This window comes from Scyliorhinus canicula, chromosome 11 (assembly GCF_902713615.1).
Source record: "Scyliorhinus canicula chromosome 11, sScyCan1.1, whole genome shotgun sequence".
NCBI classification, from domain to species: Eukaryota; Metazoa; Chordata; class Chondrichthyes; order Carcharhiniformes; family Scyliorhinidae; genus Scyliorhinus; species Scyliorhinus canicula.
In genome coordinates this window covers 168,494,916-168,515,974 of record NC_052156.1, presented here as the reverse complement: position 1 = coordinate 168,515,974, position 21,059 = coordinate 168,494,916, and the positions used below count along the sequence as shown (strand labels likewise).

The 21,059-nt window shown below is 46.3% G+C and overlaps 1 protein-coding gene across 2 annotated transcripts in view; it reads right to left on the bottom strand.

The window, feature by feature from the left end:
* sema3ab (sema domain, immunoglobulin domain (Ig), short basic domain, secreted, (semaphorin) 3Ab) overlaps positions 1-21,059 on the bottom strand; it is a 285,635-nt gene that overhangs the window by 108,061 nt on the left and 156,515 nt on the right. For both annotated transcript variants that reach the window (XM_038811984.1, XM_038811983.1), the window contains exon 5: positions 17,408-17,501. In XM_038811984.1, the coding sequence (XP_038667912.1) occupies positions 17,408-17,501 (94 nt within the window). The remainder of the gene's footprint in view (positions 1-17,407; positions 17,502-21,059) is intronic.

Here is a 21,059-nt window from a genome sequence, read left to right as displayed (position 1 = left end):
ATAATAAAACCTGAGCAGCTTTATAAATTTCCAACATCGTAAAATAATCTGTAAAGAATATCAGAGATTCGAGTATATAGGAAGGATTTAAGACACATTACGATTCAGATGATATTAAGAACGTTTTCAGATTTTGATCGATTTCAGCTGAATCCTTTGATACATTGCTGCCGATGGGCAGCACGGTAGCATTGTGGATAGCACAATGGCTTCACAGCTCCAGGGTCCCAGGTTCGATTCCGGCTTGGGTCACTGTCTGTGTGGAGTCTGCACATCCTTCCCGTGTGTGCGTGGGTTTCCTCCGGGTGCTCCGGTTTCCTCCCACAGTCCAAAGATGTGCAGGTTGGGTGGATTGGCCAGGCTAAATTGCCATCAGTGTCCAAAATTGCCCTTAGTGTTGGGTGGGGTTACTGGGTTATGGGAATAGGGTGGAGGTGTTGACCTTGGGTAGGGTGCTCTTTCCAAGAGCCGGTGCAGACTCGATGGGCCGAATGGCCTCCTTCTGCACTGTAAATTCTATGAAATTCTATGACTAATAGTTTCCAGAAAAAATGTCTTATCTTTGACTGAAATTTAGAAGTGAAGTTGCAATGCCTGCTGCAGTAATTTCCCGAGGCTGATGTTGTAGCTCTCCAATTAATCATCCTTTTGTGTAAACTGCCTAATGAAGAGCTTGATATCAAACAGTAATGTTTGCTTTTCTGGTCACTGACTCAACAGTTTCTGGAAGCTGACAATCAGTGCTGTTATAGCTAATACATGTGACGTGATCTGTCTGTTCTTGCTTGGTGAGAGTGTAGTGAGAATATTCCTCTGCTGGGACAAGCTGACACTTTTGTTTGTTTTAGCCTTATTAAAAGCGTGCTTCCTACTGACAATGTCTCAGAGGGAGTGCTGCGCCCAATGCTTCATTTACACTCCCCCGCAGGAGAAGCATGTCTGGATATAACTGAGTGAGGAATGGGGCAGGAGGAGGAAATGTTGAGGCACGGTAAACGCACGCAGTTCATTAACAGCTTTAACGTAACACGCAAACCGGGCAAAACAACGTATGTCGTGCTTAAGTGTGCAAAATATCCAAGGCAAAATTAAATATCATTCATTTTGGTTCAGCTGTTCAAAGTAAGAATCTTTTTCAGTCAAGTGGTTAGTTTTTCAATCAGTTCACATGTTAGGGCACCTGATCTAACATTGTATTTGCTTCGACAGTAATGGGCAGGTTCTACAAGGTGGCCTCCTGGAACTAACACTGGCCATTTGTGTCAGTGGGTCCTGAAGAATCTCTTGTCCATTTCTGACGTTCACTTTAGATCCTGTTTTCTGCTAGGGCAGCTCTCAGCCTCGTCTGGAGCTCAAATTCACTAAATCTACCCAAATACATCATCCTTGAAATTGGCATGATCGGCAATCATCTGACATAATCAGAAATTTATGTTAACTGGGGAGAAAACATTAACTGAACTAGTTTAAGTTCAAAATATGCAATGCCTACAAATTAAGCACAGATAAAATTGTGGAGTAATGTCATCATGCACCAGAAATATTTACTCAGTGTAAAAGCAGCACGGTAGCATTGTGGGGAGCAGCACGGTAGCATTGTGGATAGCACAATCGCTTCACAGCTCCAGAGTCCCCAGTTCGATTCTGGCTTGGGTCACTGTCTGTGTGGAGTCTGCACATCCTCCCCGTGTGTGCGTGGGTTTTCTCTGGGTGCTCCGGTTTCCTCCCACAGTCCAAAGATGTGCAGGTTAGGTGGATTGGCCATGAGTAATTGCCCTTAGTGTCCAAAATTGCCCTTAGTGTTGGGTGGGGTTACTGGGTTATGGGGATTGGGTGGAGGTGTTAATCTTGGGTAGGGTGCTCTTTCCAGGAGCCCGTCCAGACTCGATGGGCCAAATGGCCTCCTTCGGCATTGTAAATTCTATAATTGCACCAAGTGACTTTAAAAAATCATTTTCGTCTCAGTAGGAACGACTCTAGAATAATTGGCCCCTTTCCAACTTCCATCTGTTCATGTTCATCAAAAGAGCAAAATGGAACGCCTCATTCTCTGTCATGCAAAACTGTTATAGTCGCCACTATCAAAGTTCCAGACTGAGAACAATCATTCTGCTTTTATACATTAAATTGAATGTTAAGTTAACTCATTTTGCTGTTTAAAAAAAAAGTTCTTGTGTCTAAGAGGACAGCGTCACCAGGAGAGATGGTATTATAGTAATGTTTGTGAAGTCGTAATCCAGAGGTCCAGGTTAATTCTCTGGGACACGGGTTCAAATCCCACCACTGCAGTTTGTGAAATTCACATTCAATTAATAAATACATTTGGAATATAAAAATAATCTCACTAATGGTGCCATGAATCCAATGTTGTAAAAACCCATTTGGTTCCCTAACATCCTTTCGGGAAAGAAATCAGCTATCCTGACCTGGTCTGGCCATATGTGACTCCAGGCGCACAGCAAGGTGTCTGATTCTTAACTGCCCTTTGAAACTGTCTAACAGGCCACTCAGGTACCAAATGAAATGCAACGGTTCATGAAGATGACTTGTCACCACCTTCTCAAAGGCAATTAGGGGCGGGCAGCAAACGCTGTGGCCTTAAAGGGACACCCAAATCCCAGGAAAGAATTTTTAAAAAGCATCGAGTATTATTTTAGTTTACAAAAAAATATTCTTCATATCTGGAAAATTTCAATCATTTGAATTAGTTGACATTCCTCTCTGCAGTCCCAATAATTCACTATTTGGAAAAATGTGGAATCTGTACCTGTATAAAGCTTTACTACATGCTCAAATAAATTTACCATGGGCAAGAAATCACTGCTCTCAAAAGTGAGATTATCCTATTACTCCCCCTGCAGCTCAGGTTGGATGTCTACCTGTGGAATATCTGCGGGATACTATCTGTGTCCTGGTGGAATATCTGTCTGTGTTCTGGTAGGATGTCTGTGTTCTGATGGAATATCTGTCTGTGTTCTGGTGGAATGTCTGTATGTGTTCTGGTAGGATGTCTGTGTTCTGGTGGAATATCTGTCTGTGTTCTGGTAGGATGTCTGTGTTCTGGTGGAATGTCTGTCTGTGTTCTGGTAGGATATCTGTGTTCTGGTGGAATATCTGTCTGTGTTCAGGTGGAATGTCTGTCTGTGTTCTGGTAGGAAATCTGTGTTCTGGTGGAATATCTGTCTGTGTTCTGGTAGGATATCTGTGTTCTGGTGGAATATCTGTCTGTGTTCTGGTAGGATGTCTGTGTTCTGGTGGGATGTCTGTCTGTGTTCAGGTGGAATGTCTGTCTGTGTTCTGGTAGGATGTCTGTGTTCTGGTGGAATATCTGTCTGTGTTCTGGTAGGATGTCTGTGTTCTGGTGGGATGTCTGTCTGTGTTCTGGTAGGATGTCTGTGTTCTGGTGGAATATCTGTCTGTGTTCTGGTAGGATGTCTGTGTTCTGGTGGGATGTCTGTCTGTGTTCTGGTGGGATGTCTGTCTGTGTTCTGGTGGGATGTCTGTCTGCGTTCTGGTAGGATGTCTGTGTTCTGGTGGAATATCTGTCTGTGTTCTGGTAGGATGTCTGTGTTCTGGTGGGATGTCTGTGTTCTGGTAGGATGTCTGTGTTCTGGTGGGATGTCTGTGTTCTGGTGGGATGTCTGTGTTCTGGTGGGATGTCTGTGTTCTGGTGGGATGTCTGTCTGTGTTCAGGTGCTGCCATGATTTCAACCCAAGTTACACAGATCAGGATACAAGATCTTCATCGTTGGTTTCCAACATGACCCCAGCAACGGGTAGGGGCTTGTCAGTGGCTGACAGGTGGTCTTACAGCTCAGAGATTTCAATGGAGCCTCTCCGAAGGCCTCAGCTGAAACAAGGGTGGATAGGAAAAAATTGGCCAAGAACATGGGGGTTAGAGGAGGGTGAAATTTGGCTGCTGCCTAAAATGAGCAAAACTAAACTGACCGCACGTTTGTCTGGTTTTATTTCCACTGATTTCAGATCAGGCTGAGTGGAAAACAGGCCGAGCGTTTGTCCCAGTATCACCCCCTCCCACTGGCAATGGCTTGTGATGGGTGGAGAGGGAGCAGCAGAGACTGATGTGGGGTTGGTGCAGCTTGTGGAGGGAGGGAAGGGGACAGCGGAGGGAGAATGTGAGATGATGATGAGCTGAGTGCCTGATATTTCTCCCTTTCTCTGGCTATAATCAGGGCAGGATTGTGGACACAATTCCACTGTTGAGTTTCTGAATAGGTGTTCCCATTGGTGCTAAGATATGAGAGTCAGAGGAACGCATTTCTGAGGCTTTTTGTTGTGTTTAACGAGGTGGGAGGTGTAACTGCCGGGGAATGAAGCACTTCATAAACATTGGCATTTTGGGATATATTTGCCTCCCAGCCGCGTAGACAAAAAACAAAGTTCATCTGTGTGCTCTAACCAGATTAATGGCTGCATTTAAAAAATCCATATAAATAACAGCTTCAATTTATATACAGCCCTATTCGGATAGTGAAATGGATTAAGATACTTCACAGGAGTCATCAAAAACATTTTGACACCAAGCAACATAAAAAGATTAAAGTTGGTGATTGAGAGTTTGGTAAAAGCAGCGGGGTATAAAGGAGGGAGGGTAGCGAAGTGGAGGGAAAGATATGGAATAAATTATACATTGCATCTCCTGTCTAAAGTGTTTTTCTTTTTTTAAACCTTTCTCGTTTTCTCTTTGCGATTATGATTTATTTATTTCTCTCTTGGTTTTGATGTGCCTTCCTTTTGTTGGGTTGTAGCCTTTTCTTTTATTCCTTACTGCAGGCCAGTTTTCACATTTACTGATTCAGTCGCAGAATTGTGTGATTCATCATTTTGAAATCTCCAATTATAATTTCTCAGAATGCAGTTTCATCAGCAGGCCAGTAACTCTCGAGCAAATTGGACACTGTCCTAGTTCCCAATGAGAGGGGAATCTTCCCTCACTCACTCTCAATCTGTCACTCTCACTTTGTCTCTCTCACTCTCACACTGTCACTCTCACACTGTCTCTCTCACTCTGTCTCTCTCACTCTCACACTGTCACTCTCACACTGTCTCTCTCACTCTGTCTCTCTCACTCTGTCTCTCTCACTCTGTCACTCTCACTATGTCACTCTCACTCTGTCACTCTCAATCTGTCACTCTCACTCTGTCACTCTCACTCTGTCTCTCTCACTCTGTCTCTCTCACTCTGTCTCTCTCACTCTGTCTCTCTCACTCTGTCACTCTCACTCTGTCACTCTCACTCTCAATCTGTCTCTCTCACTCTGTCTCTCTCACTCTGTCTCTCTCACTCTGTCTCTCTCACTCTGTCACTCTCACTCTGTCACTCTCACTCTGTCACTAACTCTGTCTCTCTCACTCTGGCACTCTCATTCTGTCACTCTCAATCTGTCACTCACTCTGTCTCTCTCACTCTGGCACTCTCATTCTGTCACTCTCACTCTGTCACTCTCACTCTGTCACTCTCACTCTGGCACTCTCAATCTGTCACTCTCACTCTGTCACTCTCAATCTGTCACTCTCAATCTGTCACTCTCACTCTGCCTCTCTCACTCTGGCACTCTCACTCTGTCACTCTCACTCTGCCTCTCTCACTCTGTCACTCTCACTCTGTCACTCTCACTCTGTCTCTCTCACTCTGTCTCTCTCAATCTGTCACTCTCAATCTGTCACTCTCACTCTGCCTCTCTCACTCTGTCACTCTCACTCTGTCACTCTCACTCTGTCTCTCTCACTCTGTCTCTCTCAATCTGTCACTCTCAATCTGTCACTCTCAATCTGTCACTCTCACTCTGTCACTCTCACTCTGTCTCTCTCACTCTGTCTCTCTCACTCTGTCTCTCTCACTCTGTCACTCTCACTCTGTCACTCTCACTCTGTCACTCTCACTCTGTCCGTCTCTCTTTGTCGCTCTCACTCTGTCTCTCTCTCTCTGTCGCTCTCACTCTGTCTCTCTCACTCTGTCACTCTCACTCTGTCACTCTCACTCTGTCACTCTCACTCTGTCACTCTCACTCTGTCTGTCTCTCTCTGTCGCTCTCACTCTGTCTCTCTCACTCTGTCACTCTCACTCTGGCACTCTCACTCTGGCACTCTCTCACTCTGTCACTCTCACTCTGTCTCTCTCACTCTGTCTCTCTCACTCTGTCACTCTCATTCTGTCACTCTCACTCTGTCACTCTCACTCTGTCTGTCTCTCTCTGTCTGTCTGTCTCTCTCTCTGTCTCTCTCAATCTGTCACTCTCACTCTGTCACTCTCACTCTGTCTCTCTCACTCTGTCACTCTCACTCTGTCACTCTCACTCTGTCACTCTCACTCTGTCACTCTCACTCTGTCTCTCTCAATCTGTCACTCTCAATCTGTCACTCTCACTCTGTCACTCTCACTCTGTCACTCTCACTCTGTCACTCTCACACTGTCACTCTCACTCTGCCTCTCTCACTCTGTCACTCTCAATCTGTCTCTCTCACTCTGTCTCTCTCACTCTGTCTCTCTCACTCTGTCACTCTCACTCTGTCACTCTCACTCTGTCACTCTCACTCTGTCACTCTCACTCTGTCACTCTCACTCTGTTTGTCTCTCTCTGTCGCTCTCACTCTGTCTCTCTCACTCTCTCTCTCTCTCACTCTGTCTCTCTCTCACTCTGTCTCACTCTCACTCTGTCACTCTCACTCTGTCACTCTCACTCTGTCTCTCTCACTCTGTCTCTCTCACTCTGTCTCTCTCACTCTGTCTCTCTCACTCTGTCACTCTCACTCTGTCACTCTCACTCTGTCTCTCTCAATCTGTCACTCTCAATCTGTCACTCTCACTCTGTCACTCTCACTCTGTCACTCTCACTCTGTCACTCTCACTCTGTCACTCTCACACTGTCACTCTCACTCTGCCTCTCTCACTCTGTCACTCTCAATCTGTCTCTCTCACTCTGTCTCTCTCACTCTGTCTCTCTCACTCTGTCTCTCTCAATCTGTCACTCTCACTCTGTCACTCTCACTCTGTCACTCTCACTCTGTCACTCTCACTCTGTTTGTCTCTCTCTGTCGCTCTCACTCTGTCTCTCTCACTCTCTCTCTCTCTCACTCTGTCTCTCTCTCACTCTGTCACTCTCACTCTGTCACTCTCACTCTGTCTCTCTCACTCTGTCTCTCTCACTCTGTCTCCCTCACTCTGTCTCTCTCACTCTGTCTCTCTCAATCTGTCACTCTCACTCTGTCCGTCTCTCTCTGTCGCTCTCACTCTCTCTCTCTCTCTCTCTGTCGCTCTCACTCTGTCTCTCTCACTCTGTCACTCTCACTCTGTCACTCTCACTCTGTCTGTCTCACTCTGTCTGTCTCTCTCTGTCGCTCTCACTCTGTCTCTCTCACTCTGTCACTCTCACTCTGGCACTCTCACTCTGGCACTCTCACTCTGTCTCTCTCTCACTCTGTCACTCTCACTCTGTCACTCTCACTCTGTCTCTCTCACTCTGTCTCTCTCACTCTGTCACTCTCACTCTGTCTGTCTCTCTCTGTCTGTCTGTCTCTCTCTCTGTCTCTCTCAATCTGTCACTCTCACTCTGTCACTCTCACTCTGTCACTCTCACTCTGTCTCTCTCACTCTGTCACTCTCACTCTGTCACTCTCACTCTGTCACTCTCACTTTGTCTCTCTCAATCTGTCTCTCACTCTGTCACTCTCACTCTGGCACTCTCAATCTGTCACTCTCACACTGTCCGTCTCTCTCTGTCGCTCTCACTCTGTCTCTCTCTCTCTGTCGCTCTCACTCTGTCTCTCTCACTCTGTCACTCTCACTCTGTCACTCTCACTCTGTCAGTCTCACTCTGTCTGTCTCTCTCTGTCGCTCTCACTCTGTCGCTCTCACTCTGTCTTTCTCACTCTGTCACTCTCACTCTGGCACTCTCACTCTGGCACTCTCTCACTCTGTCACTGTCACTCTGTCTCTCTCACTCTGTCTCTCTCACTCTGTCTCTCTCACTCTGTCACTCTCATTCTGTCACTCTCACTCTGTCACTCTCACTCTGTCTGTCTCTCTCTGTCTGTCTGTCTCTCTCTCTGTCTCTCTCAATCTGTCACTCTCACTCTGTCACTCTCACTCTGTCTCTCTCACTCTGTCACTCTCACTCTGTCACTCTCACTCTGTCACTCTCACTCTGTCACTCTCACTCTGTCACTCTCACTTTGTCTCTCTCAATCTGTCTCTCACTCTGTCACTCTCACTCTGGCACTCTCAATCTGTCACTCTCACACTGTCACTCTCACTCTGTCTCTCTCACTCTGTCTGTCTCTCTGTCTGTCTCTCTGTCTGTCTCTCTCACTCTGTCTCTCTCACTCTGTCTCTCTCACTCTGTCTCTCTCACTCTGTCTCTCTCACTCTGTCTCTCTCACTCTGTCACTCTCACTCTGTCACTCTCACTCTGTCACTCTCACTCTGTCTGTCTCTCTCTGTCTGTCTCTCTCTCTCTGTCTCTCTGTCTACCTGCATTTCAATACTAACGGAAGTCAGTTGCTGCTGGCTCAAGGTTTATCGATTTCTACTGGAACAATAACTCATACTCTGGTGACTATCAATGGGTATTTGTAACATGGCCAGGAGAACAAGCAAACAGCTCAGAACACAAGAATATTTATATACCTATCCAGATCCAGACTTATTTATTTATTTTAAAAATAAATTTAGAGTACCCAATTCATTTTTTCCAATTAAGGGGCAATTTAGCATGGCCAATCCACCTGCCCTGAACATCTTTGGGTTGTGGGGGTGAAACCCACGCAAACACGGGGAGAATGTGCAAACTCCACACGGACAGTGACCCAGGGTCGGGATTGAACCGGGGTCCTCAGCGCCATGAGACTGCAGTGCTAACCACTGCGCCGCCCTGCTGCCCTGATCCAGATTTATCATTTATAATTTGTGAATACAGATTTCTCATATATCTGGGAGTGATCTGAAAGCTATTTAACGGTGTACTGGAGCAGTAAACGTACACAAAAACCGACTTGCACTTTTCAGGAGATCATTTCCATTGCAGCAATGATAGATCATAACCCAGAAATCAGCGCAGTGCGATGTGTGGAATGCCAATTGCAGATATTTTCCTGGTGGCAGAGTTGGTTTTTAAAGCTGAAATCTCAGGATGTGGGTGTCACCAGCAAAGGCTGGTATTTATCTCCAGTTCTTCATTGTCTTCGGTATCAATCGCTTGTTGAGCCATTTGGAGGGGATTAGGAGTTGCACTGGTGAAGCCATATACAAATGAAACCAGGTACGTACAGCAGCCTATTAGTGAAGCAGTTGTGTTTTTCAGTATTTTTCTGCCTACTTCCACTGGTAACAACTTTTATTTCCAGATAGCTAAAAGAGCCACGGCAAACATACCAAATCCTTACAGGACCCAACAGGGTAGATACAGAAAGGATATATCCCATGGCTAGATGGCGGCCTAGAACCCGGGGTCACAGAATAAGGGGCATGTCAGTTAAGAATGAGACGAGGAAGAATTTCTGCTTTTATTCGGAAGAAAGTGTCAGGTGTTTGCACTTAAGGACAATGGCGGCAGCATCTATGTTTACAATGGTTAGACTGCTAGTCTCCAAAAACCAAAGAAGGTGCTGAGAATATTAACCTTTACTTATGGACTTTAAACTGCCCAATAACCTCCATGAAATGAAAAATGAAATGAAATGAATGAAAATGAAATGAAAATCGCTTATTGTCACGAGTAGGCTTCAATGAAGTTACTGTGAAAAGCCCCTAGTCATCACATTCCGGCGCCTGTTCGGGGAGGCTGGTACGGGAATTGAACCATGCTGCTGGCCTGCCTTGGGCTGCTTTAAAAGCCAGTGATTTAGCCCAGTGTGCTAAACCAGCCCCATGTGTGCTGAACCAGCCCCTAGTGTGCTAAACCAGCAATAAAAGTAACTTGAGGTCTTAAGGATAGTTAATCAGTATTTCTACCTGGATACAAGGCTAATGTGATTCATGTTGCAATGAGATGGGCTTTGAGAGGAGACATATTTCTCAGACACCATGAAAACTCACAAACATATGCAGTGTGACAGAATCTGGAAGAAATAGAGTAGCTAACAGTTAACCTGTAGCCTGAGATCTCTTTGGTCTGTAACTCTCACCAATTCCCTATCATTAACTGAGTAGGTCGTGTCCTGAATTGATCAACAAAAATGCATCACCTCACATTATCTAAATTAAACTCCATCTGCCATTCACCAGCCCAATGGCTAAATTGATCAAGATCCTGTTGCAATCTTATATAACCATCTTCACTATCTACTTGCCACCAATCTTGGTGTCATCTGCAAACTTACTAACCATGCCTCTTACATTCTCATCCAAATCATTAATATATACAATAAATAACAGTGGATCCAGCACTGATCCCTGAGGCACACGGCTCCAGTTTGAAAAACAATCCTCCACAACCCCCTTTGGCTTCGGTCGCCAATCCAATTTTGTATCCAATTGGCTACCTCACCCTGGATTCCGTGAGGTTTAACCTTTTCCAACAACGTACCATGTGGTACCTTGTCAAAGGCCTTGCTAAAGTCCATGTAGACAATGTCGACAGCACTGCCCTCACCTACCTTTTTGGTTACCCCTTCAAAAAACTCAATCAACTTCGTGAGACATGAATTTCCCCTTACCAAGTCATGCTGACTTTCCCTAATTAGCCCTTGCCTGTCTAAATGCCTGTAGATCCTGTCCCTCAAAATACCTTCCAACAACTTGCCCACTACAGAAGTAACGTCTGTAGGGATAAGCCTGGGAACTACAGACCTTCTTCAACAAGGGTACAACATATGCTCCCCTCTGATCTTCAGGCACCTCTCCTGTGGCTGTCGATGATTCAAATATCTCAACTAAGGGGCCGGCAATTTTCTCCTTAGCCTCCCACAATGTCCTGGGACACGTTTCATCAGGTCCCGGGGATTAATCTATGTTGATGTGCTTTAATACCTCTGGCACATCCTCCATTATGTTTGGTTCCTGTTTGTGAGGACCAGTAGCGCTAGGGGCTTGGACAGAGCAGAGTTTGTAAGGAGCATCCAGGAGGGCTTCTTAAAACAATATGTAGATAGTCCAACTAGGGAAGGGGCTGTACTGGACCTGGTATTGGGGAATGAGCCCGGCCAGGTGGTAGAAGTTTCAGTAGGGGAGCATTTCGGGAACAGTGACCACAATTCAGTAAGTTTTAAAGTGCTGGTGGACAAGGTCCTAGGGTGAATATACTAAATTGGGGGAAGGCTAATTATAACAATATTAGGCGGGAACTGAAGAACCTAGATTGGGGGCGGATGTTTGAGGGTAAATCAAAATCTGACATGTGGGAGGCTTTCAAATGTAAGTTGAAAGGAATTCAGGACCGGCATGTTCCTGTGCGGAAGAAGGATAAATACAGCAAATTTCGGGATCCTTGGATAGCGAGGGATATTGTAGGCCTCGTCAAAAAGAAAAAGGAGGCATTTGTCAGGTCTAGAAGGCTGGGAACAGACGAAGCCTGTGTGGAATTTAAGGAAAGTAGGAAGGAACTTAAGCAAGGAGTCAGGAGGGCTAAAAGGGGTCACGAAGAGTCATTGGCAAATAGGGTTAAGGAAAATCCCAAGGCTTTTTACACGCACATAAAAAGCAAGAGGGTAGCCAGGGAAAGGGTTGGCCCACTGAAGGATAGGCAAGGGAATCTATGTGTGGAGCCAGAGGAAATGGGCGAGGTACTAAATGAATACTTTGCATCAGTATTCACCAAAGAGAAGGAATTGGTGGATGTTGAGTCTGGAGAAGGGTGTGTAGATAGCCTGGGTCACATTGAGATCCAAAAAGACGAGGTGTTGGGTGTCTTGAAAAATATTAAGGTGGATAAGTCCCCAGGGCCTGATGGGATCTACCCCAGAATACTGAAGGAGGCTAGAGGGGAAATTGCTGAGGCCTTGGACAGAAATCTTTGGATCCACACTGTCTTCAGGTGATGTCCCAGAGGACTGGAGATTAGCCAATGTTGTTCCTTTGTTTAAGAAGGGTAGCAAGGATAATCCAGGGACTACAGGCCGGTGAGCCTTACGTCAGTGGTAGGGAAATTACTGGAGAGAATTCTTCAAGACAGGATCTACTCCGATTTGGAAACAAATGGATGTATTAGTGAGAGGCAGCATGGTTTTATGAAGGGGAGGTCGTGTCTCACTAACATGATCGAGTTTTTCGAGGAGGTCACAAAGATGATTGATGCAGGTAGGGCAGTGGATGTTGTCTATATGGACTTCAGCAATTCATTTGACAAGGTCCCTCATGGCAGACTGGTACAAAAGGTGAAGTCACACGGGATCAGGGGTGAGCTGGCAAGATGGATACAGAGCTGGCTATGTCATAGAAGGCAGAGGGTAGCAATGGAAGGGTGCTTTTCTGATTGGAGGGCTGTGACTAGTGGTGTTCCGCAGGGATCAGTGCTGGGACCGTTGCTGTTCGTAGTATATATAAATTATTTGGAGAAAAATGTAACTGGTCTGATTAGTCATTTTGCAGATGACACAAAGGCTGGTAGAATTGCGGATAGCGATGAGGACTGTCAGAGGACACAGCAGGATTTAGATCGTTTGGAGACTTGGGCAGAGAGATGGTAGATGGAGTTTAATCCAGACAAATGTGAGGTAATGCATTTTGGAAGGTCTAATACAGGTAGCGAATATACAGTGAATGGTAGAACCCTCAAGAGTATTGAAAGTCAGAGAGATCTAGGTGTACAGGTCCACAGGTCACTGAAAGGGGCAACACAGGTGGAGAAGGTAGTCAAGAAAGCATATGGCATGCTTGCCTTCATTGGCCGGGGCATTGAGTATAAAAATTGGCAAGTCATGTTGCAGCTGTATAGAACCTTAGTTAGGCCACACTTGGAGTATAGTGTTCAATGCTGGTCGCCACACTACCAGAAGGATGTGGAGGTTTTAGCGAGGGTGCAGAAGAGATTTACCAGGATGGTGCCTGGTATGGAGGGCATTAGCTATGAGGAGAGGTTGAATAAACTTGGTTTGTTCTCACTGGAACGACAGAGGTTGAGGGGCCTCCCAACGCCAGAGTGGTTCACGCCACTCCGACACACCGGGACCCCCCGCCCCGCCGGGTAGGGAAGAATCCCGGCCATTGTCTCTTTGTCTGTAAAGCACTTTGATGCATTCTGTGTCTGTGAAACGTTCTGTACAACATATGGAAGTCTGTTTTTCCCTTTCTGATCACAGTTGCCAGTCACTCCATCATGCAGCAAGTGTCATTGCAATTACTGTCACTATCCCAACAATGACGACTCCAGAACTAATCCAGGCTGAAGAGTTCATCGTCTGATTTGATTTGTTACTGGTGGATAATTTTTTTAAATATAAATTTAGAGTACCCAATTCATTTTTTCCAATTAAGGGGCAATTGTGTGTGGCCAATCCACCTACCCTGCACAGCTTTGTGTTCTGGGGGTGAAACCCACGCAGACACGGGAAGAATGTGCAAACTCCACATGGACAGTGACCCAGAGACGGGATCGAACCTGGGACCTCGGCGTCGTGGGAAGCAATGCTAACCACTGTGTCACCGTACTGCCCGCGTATGGATAATTTAGGCAACTGGATTCCTGATTGTCTATTTTTCAGATGTAAGATACATAACAGCACAATGATAGTGTTAAAATAAATTATTGATGAATATTTTGATACAAGTTAATAGAATCTGACTTGATAAGTGGAACATTAACTAATCTTGTGATACTTTTCCTCATGTATTACTTTGAGTGCTTGTCCTTATCCAGGATCTTTGGATTAGTAGAGGAATTTCAGGTTTTCAGGGTGGTTATATTCAATGTAATTTTATCATTGGTAAAACAGCTTTTTAATTAAAGTTATTATATTGGGACCTAAGTAAATGGAACTTACTGAAGGACAGTGTTAATCTTTTAATTCAACTCAACTGATGTTATCAATATTGCATTCAATTCAGCGTTATCTGACTGTCACCCCCCAGTGACCCCGGCATTTTAAAATCCGATTTTGTATTACCTTCAAATGTCAGTCTTTGTAAAGTCTTGATCTGAAAAGAGACTGATTCTACCTAAACCTGCTTACTGAAACACAAATCCCATCTCATCCCTGCTGATCACAGAGTTTCAAGAAATAAAACCAGATAACGTAAAACTTGAAAGGAATGTTGGAACAGAGCTGTGTATAACTGCCAGCCTTTAACATAAAAATGGTAGCATGTTTAAAATATTAAACTGCGTACGCATCACATTTCACAGTCATTATGGCTGAACCATCACAGCCTACAACACAACCAGCAGCAGATTACTCTCACAATGGGTTGGATTTTCCTCAGCCCACCCGCTTCGGGAGAAAGTCGCTGACAAGATATTTTTGTTCTGAAACAGCAGGTGTTAACTAGAGTCCGTCCATCACCCTGAAAGAGTTTGGGGGCAGCCATCGGGGCTGTGTGGAAGGCTCGGCATGGTGCTATGGGACTTTTTCCCCATCATAATTAAAACAATGAGGGCTTCCATCCCTCATGCCTCATTCCCCCTCTTACTACGCACATTCCTGTGCCCCAACCAAGCCATCCCGTGTCACTTCATACTCCCCACCCATCCCCCCTTGCTGTTCATACCCTCCAAAGCATGTTATGCCACTTCAGTGCCCATTCACCCACTAAAGAGAACCAACCATCCTGAGATAATATTAGGATATGTGAAAAACCTTTTTCAAGTCATTCATTCATAACCTTCTGCTTTCTTCAAGAAAAAAAATCTATTTTCAATACAGTTGTATAGAAGTGTTAAATATCCAAACCTTCTAATCTATCAACAGTAGAAACTGCAGGCACTTGAAACCACTTTACCTTGTGTAAATAAAAGTTAAATATTTAACAGCATAAATCAGGGATCTAGAGCTGTCAGTCAAGCAACGTTTCTCCTGGGGTGAGACTCTTTTAATACTCTAATCAATGTTTGGGTTCCCAACCAAAAATACACGATGAAACTTGGCTGAGGGCCCAGAAACCCATTAGTCTGTTGAAACAGCTGCATCTCAAGGCAAACATTTCTTGATCGAAAGCTCTAACTTCCTGATCTATGCTGTCAATTGCTCGACATGGATTTAAATAAGATAAAGAAGCTTCAGGTGTTTGCAGTTTCAGCTCCTGATACATTAAAAAGCCTGACTGGCTGACACTTTAATAGGATTTTTGCGAAAGGATATTTTTTTAAAGAAAGTAAAATGTTATGAATGAATGATATTCTATTGCTACTATCGGGTTCATTGGTTCCGTATAGTTTATAGTACATTAATAGGCATGGAAGCAACACAGCTTGGCATGGGATGCAAGAGGGGCGATGGGGTGTAGGTGGAATGGCTTAGCTTGGCATGGAGGCTACAGGGGCACCATTAGAGTGGTTAGAGGGACATATCTTGGCATGGGTAAAATAGTTAAAATTTGCATTTCAAATGGTTCCCTCATCCAGGATATGGTTCACAAACCTCTGAGGCATTTAAACCATGAGCCCTTTAAACATTGGTCCGACTCCATGAAAATTGGGTGTTACTAAGACATGTCTACCCTCAATGGAACTGGCCAGGTCAGGAGCATCGGCGTGTGAACCGCACCAGCTCACACCCTTGAACTGTCCTGGTGAAAATCAGGAGGGCCGCGATAGGGTCGGGAGTGGGGGTCCCAACCACCATCTTCTCACCTTCGCAGATTCTCCCTGATTCCACGAATATCCAGCCCAGCGTGGTCCTTATTGATTTATGCTGCAGGAGGATTATATACATTATAACGCACACTGAGAAAGTCGCCTCAGTCCGTCATTTTAATCAGGCACAGATTAGATTATCTTTAATTAAGGATTAAGAGAAACTTTGGAAAGTCAATGCTTTCTTTGTGCAAGATTCCACCCCCCCCCCCCCCCCCCACCCCCACCCCCGGCAACGTGTTTTCCGCCGGCAGAGGCGGCTCATCATTGGCTGCCGGCGGGGTCTTCCAATCCCACTGATGCCTACAACGTTTTGTGCGGCTCGTCCGTCCTGCCACCGGGGAACCTGGCGTGGGGGGGGGGGGGGGTCCCCTTCAGCAGGATCGGAAGATCCCACCCACGGAAGGAGCTGGAAAATCCCACGCTTTGTCTTGAACCTCAATGGTCCCATCACATTATTGCATTGTTGGATCACCAATTGTCCTGAGCCTGACCTTCCAGTAATTGTCATGTTTGAATTGTGCCCAACTCCAAACTGCTCAGAGAACAAATTATTAACAGAGTCCAGTGGCCACCCCGAGGTTAAAATTCTAATTGGTTGCTACATTTTGGACTTTGTATATTTGTTTTACACTGAAAGACAAAAATCACACGTGATTAGAGAAGCGTGGTTTGAAATAATTGTTAGAGCCTCTGGGGGCCACGCATGGGCCGGAGAATCGGCGCAACCGTGCCACGATGCCCCAACGCCGGTGCGGGATTCTCCGAGGTGTGGAGAATCGGTGCCATTTGCGCTGTGGCGTTTGACGCGGCGCCGGCTGCTGGAATCAGCTGGGCCGTCGATACTCCGGCCTGGATGGGCCGAGCGGCCGCACAGATACGACAGAGTCCCGCTGGCGCCATTCACCCCTGGTCGTTGCCGGCGTGAACTCTGTGCGAAGGGATGGGGGGCGGCCTGTGGGGCGGAGAAAAGCGATCCTTCACCGGGAGGGACGGGGGGGGCTCCGATGGGGTCTGGCCCACGATCGGTGCCCACCGATTGGTGGGCTGGCCTCTTCTCCCCGGGCTTACATTGTTGCACGGCCCGCCCCTGAACACAGACACCATATTGAGTATTGAGTCAGGGCCGGTGCGCAGAAGAAGTCCCCCGCGCATCCGCAGGTTGGCACAGCCCAACTGTGCATGCGCGGGTTGGTGCAGCGCCTATTTGGCACCGGGAAGGGAGGCTGGAGCGGCGTGAACTGCTCCAGTGCCGTGCTGGCCCCCTGTGGGGGACAGAACCAACCATACCCGGGCCCAGTTTGCACCATCATGAAACGCGACGGCGTTCACGACGGCGCGAACACTTGGACTGCATTTTGGAGAATCGCCCCCTCTATTTATGTGAATTAGCAGATTTAACCAATTCAATACTGGTGTCACAGATATATGCCACAAATCTGATTATACTGATCATCACAAAATTTTATTTGGGGGAGATAAAGGCATGAGGCTTTTTGAGATTGTAGGATGGAGCAGAACCCATTATTTTAAATTGTCTGGTTTCTATGTACATTGCTCGAGTTTAGTCACCACTCAATAGAACGTGTAATGTCACCGATAGGTATGTGGAACACTCGCATTGAATTGGTTGAATCTGTTAAACTCCGATTAAATTTACTCACCAATTAAAATAGAAGTGGTCAGCAGCTTCGGGTCGTAGGGGCTTTTCCCTCTTCCATTCTCGAAGTGCGATGTTTCGAGTTTGAATACATTTTCCTAGTTGCATAAAAATATACAATGATTAATACAACTCGAGGTCCTCACTAAACCAAATAATTTTACCTCAATCTCACACCAAGATTAATGAGACAATTATACAACTCATAATGATTTTTGAAATGATTTTACTGAACAAGAAAATGTTGCTGCATTAATTCATGTGCCTGTCTTGTACAATTTACTGCGTTCAGAGAGCTGTTTATTTCCTCTAACTGCCGGGAAACCAGTGCGCGTATCAAGTCTTTCAGCATAGGAATTGTAAATTGTGGAGAACTCTATAAACATGTATGAGTAGAACATGATGTCTGGTTTGCAGAAACCATAAGGTAGAAATTACTGTCTGTGATATTATCACATGGATGCTTAACACCATCACATCATTTGAAATAATTGAGTTGAGTTATTACCATGGAGCTTCTATCATCATTCATTGAAATCTGGACTGATGGCGACCACATTCCTGTTTTCCAGTAATATTTTCGGGGTAAAAAAAATGTACAAACATTAAGATTAAAATGAGCAATTGGTCTTGCATTAACAGCTCTCTTGCTTCAATCCACGCTCTGGGCTGAGGGTTTAGGCTCCATTCTGCCAGTTTCGCTGAGGACTTTGGCTCTTGTGTTGAGGTGAATCCCCAGAGCTGACTGAATCCCCGGCCCAGTGCCCTCACTGGCTGGCGGCCTCTGCTGGCTTGGACCCAGTGCCCTCACTGGCTGGCGGCCTCTGCTGGCTTGGACCCAGTGCCCTCACTGGCTGGCGGCCTCTGCTGGCTTGGACCCAGTGCCCTCACTGGCTGGCGGCCTCTGCTGGCTTGGACCCAGTGCCCTCACTGGCTGGCGGCCTCTGCTGGCTTGGACCCAGTGCCCACACTGGCTGGCGGCCTCTGCTGGCTTGGACCCAGTGCCCTCACTGGCTGGCGGCCTCTGCTGGCTTGGACCCAGTGCCCTCACTGGCTGGCGGCCTCTGCTGGCTTGGACCCAGTGCCCTCACTGGCTGGCGGCCTCTGCTGGCTTGGACCCAGTGCCCTCACTGGCTGGCGGCCTCTGCTGGCTTGGACCCAGTGCCCTCACTGGCTGGCGGCCTCTGCTGGCTTGGACCCAGTGCCCTCACTGGCTGGCGGCCTCTGCTGGCTTGGACCCAGTGCCCTCACTGGCTGGCGGCCTCTGCTGGCTTGGACCCAGTGCCCTCACTGGCTGGCGGCCTCTGCTGGCTTGGACCCAGTGCCCCGCAGGGAGTTACCCACAGCCAGTGGGGGCCAGTCTCCAGCCCCACTCCAAAGTTGAGAGGCCGAAGGCTCACTCACCTCGCCCCCTACACACTTTCCTGCTTGTGAGCTGTTGTCTAAGCAACATCACATGGTGAGTGCTAAGCAATGATCAGCATGTTTGATTGAGCTATGATAACCGTCCCTTTCAGATCCACACAGTGGGGGTAGAATTTTCTTCACGCGTCACAGATCAGGGAAAATGGCAAGGGTTTAGGATGATATCCAACGTTCAGTTGAGATGATCTTTGCAGCCCCTCATCCATATAAGCATTTTTATTGTGGCCTTGTAATGGATCAACCCCAGCAGGCCGAGGTCAGCCTTGTGTCCTGGGGTCATATGATTAGTGGCACCTGTCACCTGAGCTGCAACGTCACTGCAAGTCCTCTAGGTGTCCTCTCCCAATACTACTGCACTGGTACATCTCGTTGCGCAGCATACACACCCTGGGTTCACCATGCACAGTCACTTCAAGATTCCGCATCAGCATCCTAGTCCCTCCTAGCAACACGAGATACAGTAATGTTCTTCAGTGAATGTTTATTCCCACTTCATTCACCAGGTTTCTGGCCTTGAGAAACTCCTCCCTGTGCACCATTTTGTGAGTCTGCTCTCCTGTTATAGGTTCAACAACATACGTGTGGCCCCAGTATCAAGCTGCTTGCTGACTTTGTGGGGTTCAGAATCTCCACAATATCTTATTCCAATCTCTCATATTCCTCCACAGGAATATTCTTGTGCTGAGTAGAAGGTCCACCTTATCTGCTTTATGATTATGTGGCATTTTCCTCAGTGCTTCATTCTCAATCCTATCGGACGCCATCTTGAACGTGTGGTTTAGCCTCAGGTGATGCTTAACGATCCACCCGGCAACGTGACCATCTCCATTTAAATGTGTGGTAGCTCAAGCAGATAATCCACGCAAAGGACTGGGTCTCTTCCAAGGGAGAGATACGGAAGAGAGTAACCTGTCCAGGAATGTGGAGTATTATTATAAACATAGACCAGCTCCAGGAGGTAATCCGATCACTTTAATTTACTCTCAGGAGACAGGATGTTGTTGAGTTGCTCACACTGTTCATTACTTTCCAGCACAGAGATAGTGAATTTTCCATGAATGGAACCCAAGGTACAAACTTATTGACTTCTGTAAAAGACGGATTACGATTTAAAAGGAATTATCTCCAACAATTGCAGTTACATGGGCTCCAATCCAACTCCGAGAGTCCAAAGGAACTTGAACAAATGTCTGCCACAGCTACAGTGACGCAGCCAAAGACTCATAAATGATGAACTCTCAGTTTTTAAAAATCTTTCAGCATTGAACTCGGCTCCGAAAGCACCCACCAACCGGATACATTGTAGATTTTTAATACGTGCGTATATGTGAATGTTCACAAAGTGTGGGTTTACCTTTTAAAATATTTTGCTATCTTTATTTGGGTGGGTTTTTAACACAATAAAAATGAACCTTTTTGTGTTGAACTTAAGAAAAGCCTTTCAGACTCATTTCCTCGCAATCAGTACATGAATAGTTAAATACAGATATTGAGTAAAATTCCTTCATCTGTCTAATTCCATCAACAAATTTTGTTGTAGTCAGACTAGGAGTGGTAGGGAGTCATTTTAACCCCATCCCTCATGTGGCTATAACATTATGAAAAGTATGATGGAGGCCAGATAGGGAGAGCGTGCTGTAATCATGAAAAGGATGTCCAATCCTTGCACAATGGAGATTGGGAGGTAGGAATAGACATCGATCAGTTTACACCCTTCAGCAAGATGCTCTCAGAAGAACTTGTGAATAACGGTTGACCCCCACCACTCCCGTGTCAGTTAGCATCGACTCCTCCATAATACCAAACCTCACAACCACCAGAGGGCAAGTCCGTGTCACTCCAGAGAAGACTGCCCTTCATCCTGAGAAAATCTCACCCCCTGCAATTGGCTCTCTGTGGCCATGAGGCTCTCCATGTAGGTAGTTCAGGGAGGACAGGACTTGTGCTTGTTGTGCAGCAACCTGTTCTACTTGGGTCCTCAGGCTGAGGTTAATACCTCCGCCTGCATCAACAGCCACCTCCCTGATGGTGGCCTCTTTCCAGGTGGTCTTTCTCCGTGATGCAGCTGATGTGGTCCGCACGTTTAAGAAGGATAATTGGGGTTTGTCACTATTAGGCCTCCTCAACATGATCCAGGCGGTTGGAGCCCTCACTGCTTCAGCTAGGCCGACCTGCAGCACTGCGCCCCTGGTTGGTTGGAGGGACAGATCCAGGAGGATAAAGCGATCTGA